Source organism: Manis pentadactyla, chromosome 9 (assembly GCF_030020395.1).
Source record: "Manis pentadactyla isolate mManPen7 chromosome 9, mManPen7.hap1, whole genome shotgun sequence".
Lineage (NCBI taxonomy): Eukaryota > Metazoa > Chordata > Mammalia > Pholidota > Manidae > Manis > Manis pentadactyla.
In genome coordinates this window covers 45,035,689-45,051,404 of record NC_080027.1, presented here as the reverse complement: position 1 = coordinate 45,051,404, position 15,716 = coordinate 45,035,689, and the positions used below count along the sequence as shown (strand labels likewise).

Sequence of the window (15,716 nt, the reverse complement as noted above, 5' to 3'; positions counted from 1 at the left end):
CGCCTCCTTTCTCTGTGGGTCGGAGACAGGGAGGAGGCCGACACAGACACTACAGATATTCACCTTGGAATCCCTGTGTCATCAAAGGTCATCCAAAGGGCAGGGACTTAGGAATTCCTAGGGACTAGCCAGGAAGAGACTTACTGCCGGACCAGTAGCCCACTTTCTTTTTCTAGTTCTGAACTCGGTGGAGGAAGAGTTGGTAATAAAAATTCTAAAAGACACGGGATCCCTGCAAACCCTGAATTAGTAAGAAGTAATTCACTGAAGAAGTAATAACCCTTCTATCTCACTGAGGGAAAAGGACAGGTCTTTCTTTTAGTTCCTGGGAGCTTTCACCTCCCTGCAAAGGTAAGACTGGCCAGTGAAAGCAAAACACATTCTTATGCCATGACCCAGAAATGTCACAGTGCACATCTGACTTTTACTGTAGCACTGAATGATTAACTTTTTAAGGCTGGGCCAACAGATTCCAAACAAATTCAGTTTCAATGAAACAGAAACACTGCAGAAAATGAAAAAACAAAAACATAAAACAAGATTAGGCCTATATACAGAAATTTATTTTATTATTAGTTAAATTTTAAAGAAAATTCTAATTCTTTAATCAGTTATTTACTTCTTAAAGCAAAGCAAGGGGGTATTCTTATCACTTATCTCAGTCACAGGGTGAGGGAGCCAAGAAATGAACAGACAACATACTGGACCACTGCCTGCCTGTATCTTAGAAATGACAGAAGATTTGAAAGCAGTCTGTTGCTTAATTTTTAAGAATACCACATCAGGCAAATTACACACACATATATATATATATATACACACACATATATATATATATAATTTTTTCTTTTACAAATGAGAAACCAAACTGAATCCCAAATAATTTAGTTGACTTGGTAAGGACCAGTATGTAGCAACACCAGAATTAAAATATTCTGTGATAAGACATACATACACACTCTTCATCTATTACTGGCAAAGCTGGAGTAGCCTTGATAGTAACAAAGCAGCACCTGGTATCTGACAAATGAGACTTCAGTAAAAGTAGCTCTAGTGCTCTTGAAAGCACAAACCTGTTTCATGAGACACTGACACAGCCTTATTTTTCTATAATTAGTACCGTAAACATTTATTATTAAGCTGAGACACTTAGACGTTTTACACTTAATGACATTAACCTTCTTGCAATGATCCTAAGTATAGTGCAGTTTTCAGTACCAAGATGATTTTAAGAAAAACACAGCACTTAAGTATGTTGTTCAAGGTTATATACTAGTATATGGAGACTGGACTTGAACACAAGACACTCTGGACACAAACTTCCACTCTTAGTACATTTTGTGATACTTTCTCCTTAACTCCTTGATGAGTAAGAGGCATCATGGGTAAACTGACACAGTGCTAAGAACTCATTCTTTAGTAAATGATTCCTATACAAGGTCTTTGATAGTACATAAAAGTTATTAAAAAGCTTACCTTCATCTTCTCAGGCATTGGCGGAGGAAATGAGATTGTAAACATGTGGCAGAGGTATTATCTCAATATTGGTCTTCCTTTACGAGACATTAGTCAATTTTTTCTTGGCAGCATGGAAAATGAATTAAGATTCTCTCCTAATGCAAACATGATATTGGGGAATATATGACATGAGGCAAATGGTACATCTTACTGATGAATAAAGGATATTTAAATGGAAAAAAGGGAGGCAGCAACAAAAATATGGCCAGAATGGTGCAGATAAGCTCAGTGCATTAGATGCACCCGAAGCAAGACGAACTGCAGACAAGTGAGTGAGAGTGTGAGAAGGTTCAAGAGCTTGGCAATCAGTCATGGAGATACTGTATTTCATAGGACTGAAATGTGGAAAATTTGTCTGAGAAAAAGAACATAAAGAGAATTTATAGATGAGAAACTCATGGTTGGTGGCACTGAAAAATGAGACAGTGGCAGCCTTATAGTCCTGGAAAACCCCAACACGGTGGGGGGCACAGTGAGGGAGATGGTTAAGATCAAGGGATTAGAGGACTCCTCCAAGGCATTATATTCAAGTTGATTGTGTAACCCTACAGCCGGCAGCCATATTTAGGTGGATACTTGAACATGTTGATTTTCACCTCATCTAACAAGAAATTTCATACTGGATTCAGATTATTTTCCATTATAGCCCCGCCCCTCCCAGGATCCAGGTATGCTTTTCGACACATCTATACCCCAATGTTTCCCTGATCTGATAACTGGGGGGCCTAGGACACCATAATGATCCTAAACACCATTCAGATATACATTTGGTTTCCAACTGCACACATCTCTCACTTATCTCCAATTCGAAGAAACTGCAACATATGATTTATTGTTGGGGCCATTCAGAGTCACATGAACTGCAGAAAAATTATAGAGTTGGGTGAGGGATATGATGTAGCTTTATTTGTGACATTGTGAGAGGCATCTTGAGGATAACTTGAGTGGGTTCTGGCAAGAACTTTGCTCCGTTGTTGAGAAGAGGTATACAAATCACAGAAACGTACTATGAGTATGTGTTGGAAGGGGAAACACAAGTCTTACAACATTTCTAGAAAACGAACAGTTCTGGAAGATGATGGCTTGGTGGTAACTGTGACTTCTTACCTCTGCCCATTTAACAGCTCTGAAATGATAAAAATGCATAATATTCAAGATAAGCAAAGGAGTTAGCCCTGAAATCTGTTTCCTCTCTAGATGAGGAGGAGGACTGGGGACTATGGTGAGGTAGTGAACTGGTGAATGAGGGGCTAATCAGACCCCTGGCCGCCCCCCATTGAATAAGAGCTTATCACCCAGCCTCACAGTATCTATCCTCCTGTGCTTCCTCTGTCCACACCCTCTTCCCCATTTAGCCCCTGTCATCAGAAGAAACTCACAGCCACACACTTGCTAGCGCTCCTTACCATCAAACATTTGCAGTATCCTTCTCATATCAGGCATTTGGAACACTCTCCCTTGTTTCTTGGGAATGGCTTTTGGCTTCTTCAGAGTCAAGGTTTCACTCCTGGAGATGACAAAATTGACCCCCACACTTCTGACCTTTTGTCTCTCCAACCACTGACGTATCTTTTCACCCTACTGATGCACTTGAACCATTCTCCCCAGAGACCTTGAGAAAGGAGACAGTAGACTCCTAACCTTGGAGCCAGAAGAAATGAGCTCATGTCCACCTTCCCAATTACCCTCTGTGTGATCCTGGAAGGTCCTGACCTCTCCAAAGCAAAGTTTCTTCCTTCCAAAATGAAATCATTAACCTCTCCCTCTCTACCTCCTAGAAAAAATATGAAATGATGGGTTCAACAAATCAAAACTTTAGTACCTTTATAAAAAATTAAAGTGTGGACAGGGCATAAATATGCAAAGATGTAAAAAGCTAACCTTTTCAAACAATAAGGCTTCTCTCTCACTTACCAACTTCACATTTCCCTGTATGGCCCCGGAAGATGACTGGTTAGCCAGAGACGGGTAAGATTCCTCAAGGGAGGAACAACCTAAGACAGGCACAGTCGCAGGGGGGCCATCAGGTGAGAAATTGGGGATCAACAGAGGTGAGGCTTAGAACCTCACCCCCCCTGTTCTGAGAGAAATCTTCTGCATACGTGGATGTTTTATTGCCCTGGTCTAGCTTGGATTAACACATAGTCTACAGGCACACACCTGATCATCTACATGTGCTCTCTTACAACACTAAACTATGTTTTCTACCTTTATCTTGTATCTACCTACCACTTCAGCATTTTATTAAAAATAATAATAATAAAGAGAGAAATGTGGTATCCACATATAAATCAAGTATAAAAACCAAATGAGTATTCATATTTGAACTGACTGTTTATAGTTCATAATGCATGAGCAAAACCGAAAGTTTCTGTGATGACTGCCCTTGTACTGTTCACTATGTAACTTATTCATTATGTAAGAATTTGTTCTCCATGTAAGAACTTGTTTGTTATGCCTCAGAAGATTGGAGACTGACAAAAATTAGGCTTAGGGTGGAATAATGATTGTGCATTGAGCATTGACTCCCCTATACAGAATTTTATTGTCGTTAACAACCATTTGATCAATAAATATGAGAGATGCCCTCACAAAAAAAAAAAAAAAAAAAAAAAAGACAGACTTCCAATGGTAAAATAAATTAGTAACCGGGATGTAAGGTATAACATAAGGAATATAGTCAAGATATTGTAACAGCCTGGTAGGGTGATAGCTGGAACCTAGAATTATGTATATAAATGTTCTACCACTGTGTTGTACACTTGAAACTAATGTAATGTAATACTGTGCGTCAACTACCCTTCAATAAAAAAATAATTATTAAAAAAAAAAAAAAAAAAATTAAAGTGTGGAAATCAGAGAGGGAGGTTGCCTAACCTGGCTCATTGGTGTTTGAGATATATCAAGTGTAGGAACACTGTATGGAGAGGACATTTCAAAGTCTGCTCCCCAGTAGGGAGTTCCTCAGAATAACATTTGATATTTCAGGTTCTCTGGAAAAATTACAAACATTTGGAAAAAAAGACATTATGAACACCAGACTAACAGTAGTAGACTGAATTTCATGTTCTGCAAAGAACTTGATGCTGCCAGGTAGGTGTGCAAATTTAGACACAAGGACACTGCCTTTGCACTTGGCTTCTGAAGTGTGTGATCAAGATGGATCAAGTGTTTGCACCAAGGCCAAATATTCCTTGAGATTCAAGTCTGTTTTGAGAAATACAAACAGAACTGTACAGAAAGACCTGATCTCTTCTATACCCTGGGCAGAATTTAAACATAAAGGAGTTGTCTCCAACTGGCTGCTTGGCAGATAAAAAACACATGACCTTCCCACAATAAGTCAAGTACCTATAAAATAAGAGAACCTGAGTTATATACGAGCACACAGGGTAAATAAAATGTATGAAGTCACAGAGGTCTGATACTACAATACCGTTTACTGCTGATCACCAAACTCTGCGGCTTCCCACAAGCCAAATAAATGCCCCTCATAGAATGTTGTCCTTGTTCCCACAAGCCAAATAAATGGCCTCTATAGAATTCTCTCTAGTCCCAGAACATTGAAACAATGACTTGTGAACAGAAATTTCACATAAAACTACACTCAAATTTTCTTAACCTGTGAGGTATTTTATTCTAATTGACCACCAGATGACACTAATAACTTTAAACCTCTTTTCACAGCACAAAAGATCATCTCTGGTCTCCCACACATACCTTTTTATGATGTGATTCACATCCTAGGGAGGAAAGAGAAAACAGGAGTCAAGAAACAATAGGCTATCTGCACTTACAAAGCTTCCCCACATCCCCACTGCCCCCTGTGGTGGGAATAAAGAGAGTCCTAGTGTGAGAGCCAAAGAAGTAAATGTTAAGACCCAGGCCAGTCAGTCATTCCGTAAGACTCAAGTGAGGGTGTCTATTTTCCTAAAAGGTAAAAACAGTTTTGACCCTTGTGGAAGTATAGAATGAACTTTGCAGATCTGGAGATGAAACAGATTTATGAAGAAAACAAAAGTTCTGGAATTTTTCCCCCAAATGCATTAGGTTCCTCATGAGATAGTTTCACCAATTCATGGTACTTTCATTTATTCAATAGAAATATAAAGTGATGTATTATTATTTGTCAGAGATCATGCCAGGCTTTAGAGAATCAAAGTTGAGTAAATAATCATAGTACACTTCAAGAAGTATATATGGCTTTTGCTGAGGGTACACACAAATGTATTAATGTACATGTTATAAAACAAGTTAAAATAAACCTACTACAAAAAAAATATTAAACTTTTCCAAAAAGAGAAGCCCAGAAATGGCTTCACTAGTGTATTTTACTGAATTGTTAAAGAATAAATAATCCCAATTTTTCCCTTTCTTTTTCAGAAAGTAGAAAATGGGAGAAAAATTGCAATTCATTATTGTGAGAGAAATCTTGGAATCTGTAGTTCATTTGTTCATGAGGTACCCGATAAACACTTCACACTAGGTCACAGATGACCAGGGCCTACAGACTACCACTGGACACCACGTGTCTTCTCTCCACGGTCAAACTTATACACTGCACTTGATAAATGAATAAATATGAGGTGCTCCCTTGTTACTCATGCATTCAATTATTGTTATACCCCCCAAAATAGATGCAGGGAAAGGGGTACTGCAAGGCTACAGGAGCCTGAGTGTCACCACCAGAAGCAGCCCAGGAATACTGGTGAGAAGGAGCCTTAGTCTTCACCCTTCTCCAATCTCAGTTCTTAGAGCTTCTTTCTGAGTCTTACTTGCAGCAGCTCCATTGTGGACCCCTTCAGCCGCCTCTCCAGGTCTGAGATGAGCTCTCTCAGGGACCCACTGTACTGGGTCACCCTATTCTCAGCCTCTGCCAGGTCATCGAGAATATCTTCCTCCTCATTCACCAGCTTCTCCAGCTCCTTCTTCTCCTCAGAGTCCAGGATGTCTCTCAGTTGTTTAAACTCTTCCTGGACACTTTGTTTTTCATTTTGTATTTGAATCTTCATGGAAGAGAAAAGTATGCAGGCTATCAGGCACAGACTAGCAGCCAGAAAAAGGACTTTTTATTTGGGAAGTTCTCACAGGGAGGTGACATAGAACAGGCAAGCAATTTTGGAGGAAACCTGACTTCCTATTATTTCCCTTTATTACATTCTAAAATAATGGCCTCAAGCCTGCATTATTGAGGCCAACCCTGAGCCAAAATGGGGTACATGGGTGTGGCCCAGCATTCACACAGCTGTCCAAGACAGTCTGTGCCCCCTGCATCACTCCTGGTCACCCTCTCCTTCTCTCAGGAGTCTTCTCCCAGGGTAGTCAGTCTCAAAAACACAATGGGAATAAAATACAGAATTTACCAGCTCTCCACACAAGAGAGTCCCTCTCGGTGAATACCTCCCTCTAAATATGTGTGTTCGTTTGTGACATGTTCACTTTTCGGCCCCTACCCCAATCAGGAAGAGGATCAAATGACTTTGGACATTTCAACTGCCAGAGAACAAAGAGGAAGGGAGCTCCTTGTGACGGACATCCACGGTCCTGCCCACATTTCCATCTACTCCATCAGAAGCGTCTCCTCTTACCTTCCAGGAAGCTTTCTCTTCTCTGAAGTCAGCCTCCAACTTCTTAGCTTCCTGTTCTTCCTCTCTCAGCCTCTCCAGAACTGACTGGAGCTTCTCCTAAGAGGAATCGTAGTGATCACGGTCAGCTATGGGCTTTCTCACTACCAGCATAGAGATGAATGGGAAAGAAATCAGGCTGGTCTCTGAAGAGACTAGAATTCATAGAAACTGTGAGAACAGCAATTAGAATCTGCGACTTGGAAGAAAACCTGAGGTGGTGAATGTTTTCTTTGAGACTCAGGTGATAGAAGTCACCATCCCTTTATCAAAAGAAGCCTGATTCTGCAGCAGGGAAAGAGCTTGTATTTCAGTTTACCCAGTTCCCCATTACCCTTCCTGTTGAAAGGGATATTTAGAGTTTTTCTTGGGCATCCAATCTCTACCCATCTAGCACAAGGTACAAAAATATCTACTCTTGGATAAGAGCCTGTGCACTAGGCTGATCCTTTTGTAACTGTATGGAATGCACAGATGGAATCCTCCAGTCTTCCAAAGGTGAGCTTGGAAAGAAAAGAGATCACAGGTTTCGGGCCTATAGTGACAAGGTAATTAAGGTCCAATGTAAAGTGGAGATTTCCCATCTAGTACCATTTTCTGCCCTTTATTTCCTCATCCAGATCTCTTACCTGGTACTCCTGGGCAACCTCCTCCATGAGGAAGGTGTGGTGACCACGGTGCTCCTGAGACCGCTCACAGAGCCAGCAGATGACTTTCCCATCCATCTTACAGAAAAGTAGGAGTTTCTCTCCATGGCGCACACAGAGATCTTTCTTCTGCTCCTCCTCTGTACTCGACTTGACTTGCCTGAGCTTCTCCACTATGTTAGCCACGCTCCGATTAGGGTGCAGTTTCTCAGCATAATAAACCCTTTGGCATACAGGGCAGATGATCTTCCTTTTTTGGTACTCTAACTCTGTGTTCTGTGCAGAGATGCAGGCTTGGCAGAAGGTGTGGCCACATTTTGGGCTCACAGGTTCTACCAGGAGGTCCAGGCAGATGGGGCAGGTCAATTCCTCCTTTATATTCGCCAAGAGTTCTAAAGCCATCGCAACTGCGCCCCTTCTCCGACCTGCTCTTACTTCTGAGGCCTTTCTTGTTCACAGATCCCTGTATGACTGGGAAGGTTAAAAGGGAGCAGAGTAAGAAAGGCAGGAGCAAAATGATAATATTGTGTAGAAATCAAGGAGAGGCCAAGACCAAACTACTGAAGGAAAAAAATTAAAAGGTAGAGAAACAAGGAAAGGAGCTTGGTGACCTAATAAAAAGGACTTTTCATATTAATTTCAAGCACTTTAGTTTTGGTTCATGAGACATGACAAATTCTATCCTTATCTCTGCAATGATGGTGATTTTCCTTTACTTTCACTAAACAAAAAGGATGACCTGTGGCCTTTTCTACCAAGATCCTATGTGACTCACTACTGATCTTGCTTTTTCTTACCCATACAAAAAACACATCCTCAATGTCAGAAGCACCAAACAACTTAAGCCTATGAGCCTTCACACTTGCTCTTCTCTCAGCATGGAATGCTGCCCCGGATATCAGCATGACTCACTCTTACAGTTCAGTATTAACTCTCCTTACAAGCTCTCTTATCAGAAGGACATGCTCTACCTTATTTACAGCATAACCACTGCCATCACTTGCTATAAGTTTGCAATGATTTCTCTTATTAGCATGACAGAATATATGACAATGTGTTTGTGTACATGGGCCAGGGCAAGCTCTCTACCAGATGTATAAACAGAGACAGTAAACGACTTACAAAAATCATTTACCTTCAATACAGAGTTGGGATGACCCTAATGTACTCAGGATCATCCTTCAGAAGTCTGTCTCCTATCCCAGCAAGTTAATCAGAGACCAACAGAGATAATTTTATGATCCAATTAATAAAGAGAGCAATGGGAGATATGGAAGTGAAGTGATCCAGATCATCTGGGAGACTCTGGACAGTTTTGTGTTTTTAAGTGGTGAGATTTCACCTTGGCTTAGAAATATGCCAAGGATGTAGACAGGAGTCGACAGGAGTGTCTGTATGTGGACAGTGTGGAGGGAGATGTAATACACACTCGCAGGATCACACAAGCCAATACCTGAAAAAAAAACATGGATGTAATGAATGTCAGTCTTGAGAAAGAAGTCTCAAAATTAAGTGGCAAGATCATTAAACTAATTATTGTTGATGATGAATTATATGCTAGCAACTGGACTAATCTCCATAAAACACAAACATGAGTCTAAAGAGAGGGTTTAAACCACTACGAACTTGCCAATTCATCTGGAAAGTAATCATAAGATAAATAACCAGCCACACATAAGATAAATAACCAGCCACACATATACAAAGGAGCAGATCTGAAAAACACTATTAGGAAGATGTACATGTTTCTGGGAATCAAATAACGGGGCAAATTCTTGGTTTTCCAAGAATTCCAACTCGGAAGAAAAGGGTACTGAACTGAATGCTGAAGAAGATGAAGAAGTATGGAATGAGAGAGTGAAGAAAGATTAGGTGGAGCAGACGACCTGTTCATGGGAGACATCATCTTCTATGAGTTTTAAAAGGCAAATGTGGCTGGTGTGCACAAAACTGCCAGGCCTTTGGTATAACATGAGCCTCTGATGTCCATAAAATATGATACTTTCCAAATTACATAACATTTAGGGACTCTTCTCCAAGAGCAAGGAGAAATTATCAGTGTTTTCCCATCAGAGAAGAGTGAGGACATAATTCCCTCTGCACTCGGGCTATGAAATGTGAAATGGACCCAGAGCGAGATCGGGCAAATCGGTTTCATGATGAGAGCCAGAGGGACAGGCAATGAGGGTATGGAGAGCAGTGGGTCAGATGGAGGGACGAGGTCAAAGGGTAGGGCCAGGGTTGGGTTAGACATGTGGGAACGGAGTTAACATCAGGCCTGGCTTTCTTCTTATAAAGATAATATTGACTTACTCTTCCCCTAGTAGTTAGCATTCATTTGTTTTTCTGGGAAACCTGCTGGGTTACAATAAAGTGGAAGGTCAACTGCCTTGCAAGGCCACATTAATGGATAGCAAAAATGGCCTGATGCATAAAGTGCATTTGGACTAGGAAGACGTGCCAGTTGGTAAGCAGAGACCTCATTTTTTACAAGGGGATTGAGATTTATAATCAGATATGTCTTTTAGGCCTCCAGAAGCTACGCTCAGGGATTTCACAAAGTAATCAGTCCTGTGTAGCATTAGGCTTATCTAGCCTATGGTAGTTCCACATGTATCCCTCTACTCTTATTTCTTAAAAAGCTGAGATAAAGTACCTCCTGTACCAGTGTAAGGGCCATCACCACCAAGAGAGCTCACCTGGGACACCATGCCAGCACGCTGTGTCTCCTGACTGTATACCCCACCTACGCTAAGTGAACCTGGCAGTTCATGTCTTATTGGGCCTCCCAGATGGGAATGACAATCCCAGTTGGAAACTACTGCTGGTCAGTCAGAAGGGGAAATCACAGGGTGGTAGCACAGGGATGCTCATTCTCTGACCTGGACTCAGTATGGCCCTGTGGCCACAGTCTAGGCTCAGGGGCTCTGTTAGGAGCTCCAGGCAAATGGGGCTGTACAGCAAAAAACAAAGAAGGGGACGATCTTGGGAGTTACAAATGTCTTGATGGTTTGATAGTAAAGGAAAGCTCTCCAATATGAGATAACCAAAAAGTTTTCCTTTTGTTCAGTACAAGGGAGAGGAAAGCTGTAAAAGTTGCATGGAGATAAATTTAAACCACCTAAAACTGGCCACTCCTGCCATGTTCAGCACCCATGAAGGGAAACAGATAAAGAACGAGGTGAAGGTGAACTGGAAGTCTAATCTAGATAACGGCACAGATACTAAAAACAACTCAAAGACCATATGCATGGTTGCTGAGACTATGCCCCAGATCGGGCTCTGGTGAAGAGCAAGACCAAAGGTGGATATTGTATCAAGGGTAGATGTTGTATGATAATGTCTACCTTATTTATGACTTAAGCTGTGATCCAAACATGGATTGTAGCCTCCAATTATTTCTCATCCCATCTGATGCTGAGAAGCATCAAAAGCCTACACAGGTGTGCATTTCTGACAAAGAAATTATCTTCACAGTGGGACTACAAAGAGCTAATGTTAAAGCAGCTGCTGCCACAATGGACACAGAAGGAGGAACGTGCAGAGGAGCTGAGTTCCCACACATGCAGATGACCCCACTGCTACCTAAGCAGTGACCCAAGGGCTCCAAAGCAGTCTGGGAGATACGGGAACATGAGTGGTCTCTGCCTGCTGGAACTCCCAGGTCAGGCATCAGATGACTGCCCCTGCTCCTGGCTCTTCTCACAAGATCTGAGCCCGGGAGAACACAAACTCAAAATCTCCCAGAGCTGACAGATAAACATAAGCAAAAAAGATATTCAAAGACGATAACTACGTTAAAGACCAAACAATAAAGATACCAACAGAGCTGCTTTGGTGGCTAGAGTAAAACTGTTTAAGCATGATGAAGCCACAAATTACTATTTTATGAGAACTCTTTTCCTCAATAGAGTGGAAAAATGAAATTGTGCTATATTTCATTTGTGAGACACTTATCTAATAGTATTTAATACAAACCCCTTATAATACTAGCAAAATAAAAACTAATGCTGAAAAGTAACAAATTCTAAAACAGTGTGATAACTGGCATGACAGAGGTGTACTGTCTGAGTTCAGAAAACAGGTGTTAACACTGACTTATGGCTGGGGGCAGTAGGGTGGGGGTGGAAGGAACATGTAGCAGAGGTGGTATTCTCCAAAGCCAACTTTCATAAAGTAAGATTTGGTCAGAGGAGAAGTCAGGCTGACAACAGAGGTGTGACTGGTATCTCCCACGTGCTCCGAGGAAGGTGGGTAAAGCTGTACCTTCTGTAGGAAGCAGGGGAGTGGGCACGGGGTATGGGTTCAAACTGGCCTTTTCTGTTAATTGATTTGTTTTCTTCGTTGTTAGTGAAGCATGTATTAGAGCGATACATCACTACTTGACTCAACTCTCACAGTTTAAGTATGCCTTATTTGTTCTGTGATCAGGAGCATTGCACCCCAGTCGTTTAGGGGCAGTTAAACATTAAGTTCGGATAAAGGTTAATAATTGTATGATGTGTAATACTGACTGCTTTCAAGTGTAATTTTGTGATCAATAAATATGAGAAGTGCCTTTTCAGCACCACTCTTGCGCTGTTACGCCTTGAGTCCCCTGGCTAGTCCTTTCAGGTCTTTGACAACTCATCGCGTCTCCCTCCCTTCCGTTGGTCGGGAGTCAAAGAATCCAACCCAGGGGCTCCCCTGCTCTAAGTTCCCTCCCTCAGGGATCTCAGGGTCTTATCTTCATACTGAGACAGGGACCGTGGTGAAGGCCTCTGGAAAAAGTAAAGCAGGATAATTACAGTCAGAGCAATGTAACAAGGTGCAAAGAAACCTGTTACTGAAACTCCATGTTAAACATTAAGCAAAGTCAGAGTCACATTAATTCTCTGGAGTAAAAATATCAAACTAGGAATATAGGCATTCTTCAGTTAGATTAGTTAAAACTAGAAAGCCAGAAAAGACTCAAAATTAATGAGCTAATCAGTTAAAGCTCAAAAGCCAGAAGTAATTTGGCCTGGAATGTTTGACTACTCCCCAGATAAGAAAATTTGTCAGCATAGCCCATGTCTTCATTGTATCAATTAAATCATGCCACTGTAAGATTTACTTTAGCCTGCTAAAAGGCCCAGCTTATTTTTTTAACTTTACCCATATGCTGCTTTTCCTCCTCTAGCCCCTAATCAAGTAATTTACAACCTGGGCAATTAATTTAGCGAGCAAGCCCAGCCTTAAACAATATAGTAAAAGCAAGAGGTATTCCATCTTAAAGCTAAGATTGCATTTTAAAAACCAGGAAGTTAAGAAGTAAGATTCTTAACTTTCTCTTTTAGCAAACAGATAGTAAGTACCTCAACCCACCTTGGGGGCAGGGTAGGTAGTATCGATTGACACGCTTCCAGACCAAGAAGCTGCTGTCCTGGGAAGGAATCAGAGCAATAAATTTCTTCTGTTACCTGAAGAACTGATATGAGGATAACAGTGTTAGTGTCTCATCAAAGATAAACATTCTGGGACCATTTGGCAGGTCTGCATCCCTAAACCTTTGTCACATTCATCCTCAACTGCCTATAAATCCCCTAGACAACGCACCACCATGAGCTCTCTTGTCTCCTCCCAGCGTGAGCCAGGAGCTCTTTCCTTTCACTTTATCTCTAAATAAAAGCCTCTCCCTTGCTTTCCTATCCTGAGTGTTTGCAAAGTTCCTTCTCTTCGACTCTCTAAACAAGAAACCCCCGGTATCAAGACTATTTCTTCTGACATCTTTTTATATCATTAACACCAATCAATTGACTCATTCTGTTTATTTAAAAAGTCAGAAAATTCTTCCTACATGATCCTCTTGCTCCTAATCTTTAAGGTGAGCTCAGTTTTTGGGTGGTAGTGTGGCCCAAGAAGAAGGATGAGACTGTTGGTGATTTTTAAGGAATTACAGCAATTCCCTGTGTCTGGATGAGTAAACAGATAAAAGGCTGCTGAGCTTGCTAGCTGTTACACCATGAAACTCCTAAGCACAAACAGGACAAGGTAAGGAGAATTTATCTAGAGTCACACAGAAATAATACACTTTTACATTAGGACAAACTATTGGGATTCAAAGATTCCTCTGCCTTTGCTTCTATTTTGGGGGAAGGGACATTCCATCTCTGAAAAATCAAGGATTCTGGCTGTTCTCAGCAATGTGCAATTCAAAAATTACTGAATGGGAAGGAGAAGGGGGTAGATTCAGCCTGGTGAAATAATGGTTCCTCCAGGCAACAAGCAAAGCCTTTCCTATCTTTCAACCCTCCCTTCCAGAAAGCCTGCCCTTCCGCCAGCCGGCCCCAGCCAGCAAGCTCAGCAGGAAGCCTGAGAACAGAGCCTTTTTTCCCAAGCAAATTTGGTGGGTTTTGGTCTGAAGTCTCCCAACCTCTGCCCTCCACAAACCACCCAGCATACCTTCAGACACCGATGAAGAAGTCAGCTGCGATTCCTTGAAGAAGAGTGGTCAGGGCTCAGAGCCACACACAGGATCAGGAGCAGCAGAGTGAAAATGAAAGTTAAGTTCCTGGGGGTAGGGCAGGAAAAGGGAGGGGCCAGTTGGAGGCCTCCATATAGGAAATGACAAAGCTTTTGTGCGGGGGTCTGGCAGGCCAGGGGCTGCTTTGTATTCCCACCTCACTTCTGCACCTGGAAGCTGTTCACCTGGCTCCTCTAGGTAATTCGTCCATTAGAGCACGAGGCTTACCCATGCAATGTAAGTTCACACACACACGCCTCATCTTTTTTCCTTTCAAATGAGCCATTGGCGGACGGGAATAAAGAACCCCCTTTCCCACACTGAGGACCCAAACTGAAGGCTCTGCCCCGTATCCAAGGCGAGCTGAGCGGATCTAGCCAATTCGCGTCCCAGTAGGTCGTATGAGAGGGAATGCTATTCGAATCTGAAATTCTCAGGTGGTCATGTTAGGGGGATGTTATTTTCCTCGGTTCTTGTCCCCACCACAACAAAGAACTGAAGGGCAGAGACACAGCAGTGAAGCAGAGTAAAAGTTTCATTTAAAGTTACGTACTTGGAGAAAAAATGCAGGTGACCTTAGGGAGAAGCGACGCCCTGGAAAGGTTTTTTATTTAAAGAGAGAGAATGTCCGGGTGACCTCAGAGAGAGAGGTGCACTGAAAGATTGGAAGTTCCCCCTTTTTAGGATTTTTTAGGAATGTGACAAATGGCTAGGCGGTGTGGACTTGTCAAGTGGTCCCAAGATGTTTATCTTTGATGAGAGACATTAAGTTTCTTATCAGTCCTCCAGGTAAGTCTGCAAAACTAACACAAGAAATGTACTGCTCTGATTCCTTCCCAGGATAGCAGCTTCCCTCTGGGCACACATCAATCAAGACCACTTGCCCTGCCCCCAGGGTGGGCTGAGTTATTGTTTGTTTACTAAAGAATATGTTAAGAATCTTACTTCTTAACTTCCTGGGTTTTAACCAGCAATTTTAGTTTTAAGGTGGAATCTTTCCTGTTTTTACTATACTGTTTAGATCTGGCCTTGTTTGCTAAATTAATCATGATACTTGTCTCCTGCCCAGGTTCCAGGTTACTTGATTAGGGTCTGGAGGAGGACGAAAAAAAAACAGCATGTAGGTAAAGGTGAAAAATAAGTTGGGCCTGCATGATTAACACAATAAAGACATGGGCGATGCTGAGGTACCCTCCTTCATCTGGGGAATATTGAAACATTCCAGGCTAAGTTGCTCCTGGCATTTTGCGCTTTAACTGATTAACTCTGGGTCTTTTTAGAGGGCTTTCCTGGCCATTTTCTCTTTCCACCCCGCTCATATCTATTCTCTGCCTAACAATCTAAGCATAATAAAAATGAAGCAGAAAAATAATCGTGATCGTTAATTTTATGTATCAGCTTGGCTGGCCACAGGGTGTCCAGTTAACATTATTTCTGGGTGTG

At 41.8% G+C, this 15,716-nt stretch overlaps 1 protein-coding gene and 1 pseudogene across 4 annotated transcripts; both read right to left on the bottom strand.

Moving 5' to 3' along the window:
- Positions 1 to 536: 536 nt before the first annotated feature.
- Positions 537 to 2,567, bottom strand: LOC130685032 (E3 ubiquitin-protein ligase TRIM34-like; annotated as a pseudogene).
- Positions 2,403 to 14,344, bottom strand: LOC118933068 (tripartite motif-containing protein 5-like). 4 transcript variants are annotated; one of them, XM_057507277.1, is made up of 9 exons: positions 14,213 to 14,344; positions 13,136 to 13,238; positions 8,925 to 9,242; positions 7,772 to 8,260; positions 7,107 to 7,202; positions 6,294 to 6,524; positions 5,239 to 5,261; positions 2,925 to 3,025; positions 2,403 to 2,644 (listed from the first exon to the last, which is right to left on the bottom strand). In XM_057507277.1, the coding sequence occupies exons 4-9, from the start codon at positions 8,189 to 8,191 to the stop codon at positions 2,622 to 2,624; spliced, it is 894 nt and encodes a 297-aa protein (XP_057363260.1). In that variant the 5' UTR covers positions 8,192 to 8,260; positions 8,925 to 9,242; positions 13,136 to 13,238; positions 14,213 to 14,344; the 3' UTR covers positions 2,403 to 2,621. The 4 variants fall into 4 exon arrangements, with proteins under 4 accessions (XP_057363260.1, XP_057363259.1, XP_057363261.1 ...); XM_057507276.1 differs by having other exon boundaries at positions 7,772 to 9,242; XM_057507278.1 differs by lacking the exon at positions 8,925 to 9,242.
- Between the last annotated feature and the right edge of the window lie 1,372 nt (positions 14,345 to 15,716).

What these genes read in the sequence shown, in the direction of transcription:
- LOC118933068 (XM_057507276.1), bottom strand. Translation starts at nt 8,191, where the DNA reads ATGGCTTTAGAACTCTTGGCGAATATAAAGGAGGAATTGACCTGCCCC. An exon ending in AAGAGAAAGCTTCCTGGAAG is followed by an intron (nt 6,525 to 7,106) that starts GTAAGAGGAGAC and finishes TCTTCCATGAAG; the next exon opens with ATTCAAATACAAAATGAAAA. An exon ending in CCACAATGGAGCTGCTGCAA is followed by an intron (nt 5,262 to 6,293) that starts GTAAGACTCAGA and finishes TTTCCTCCCTAG; the next exon opens with GATGTGAATCACATCATAAA.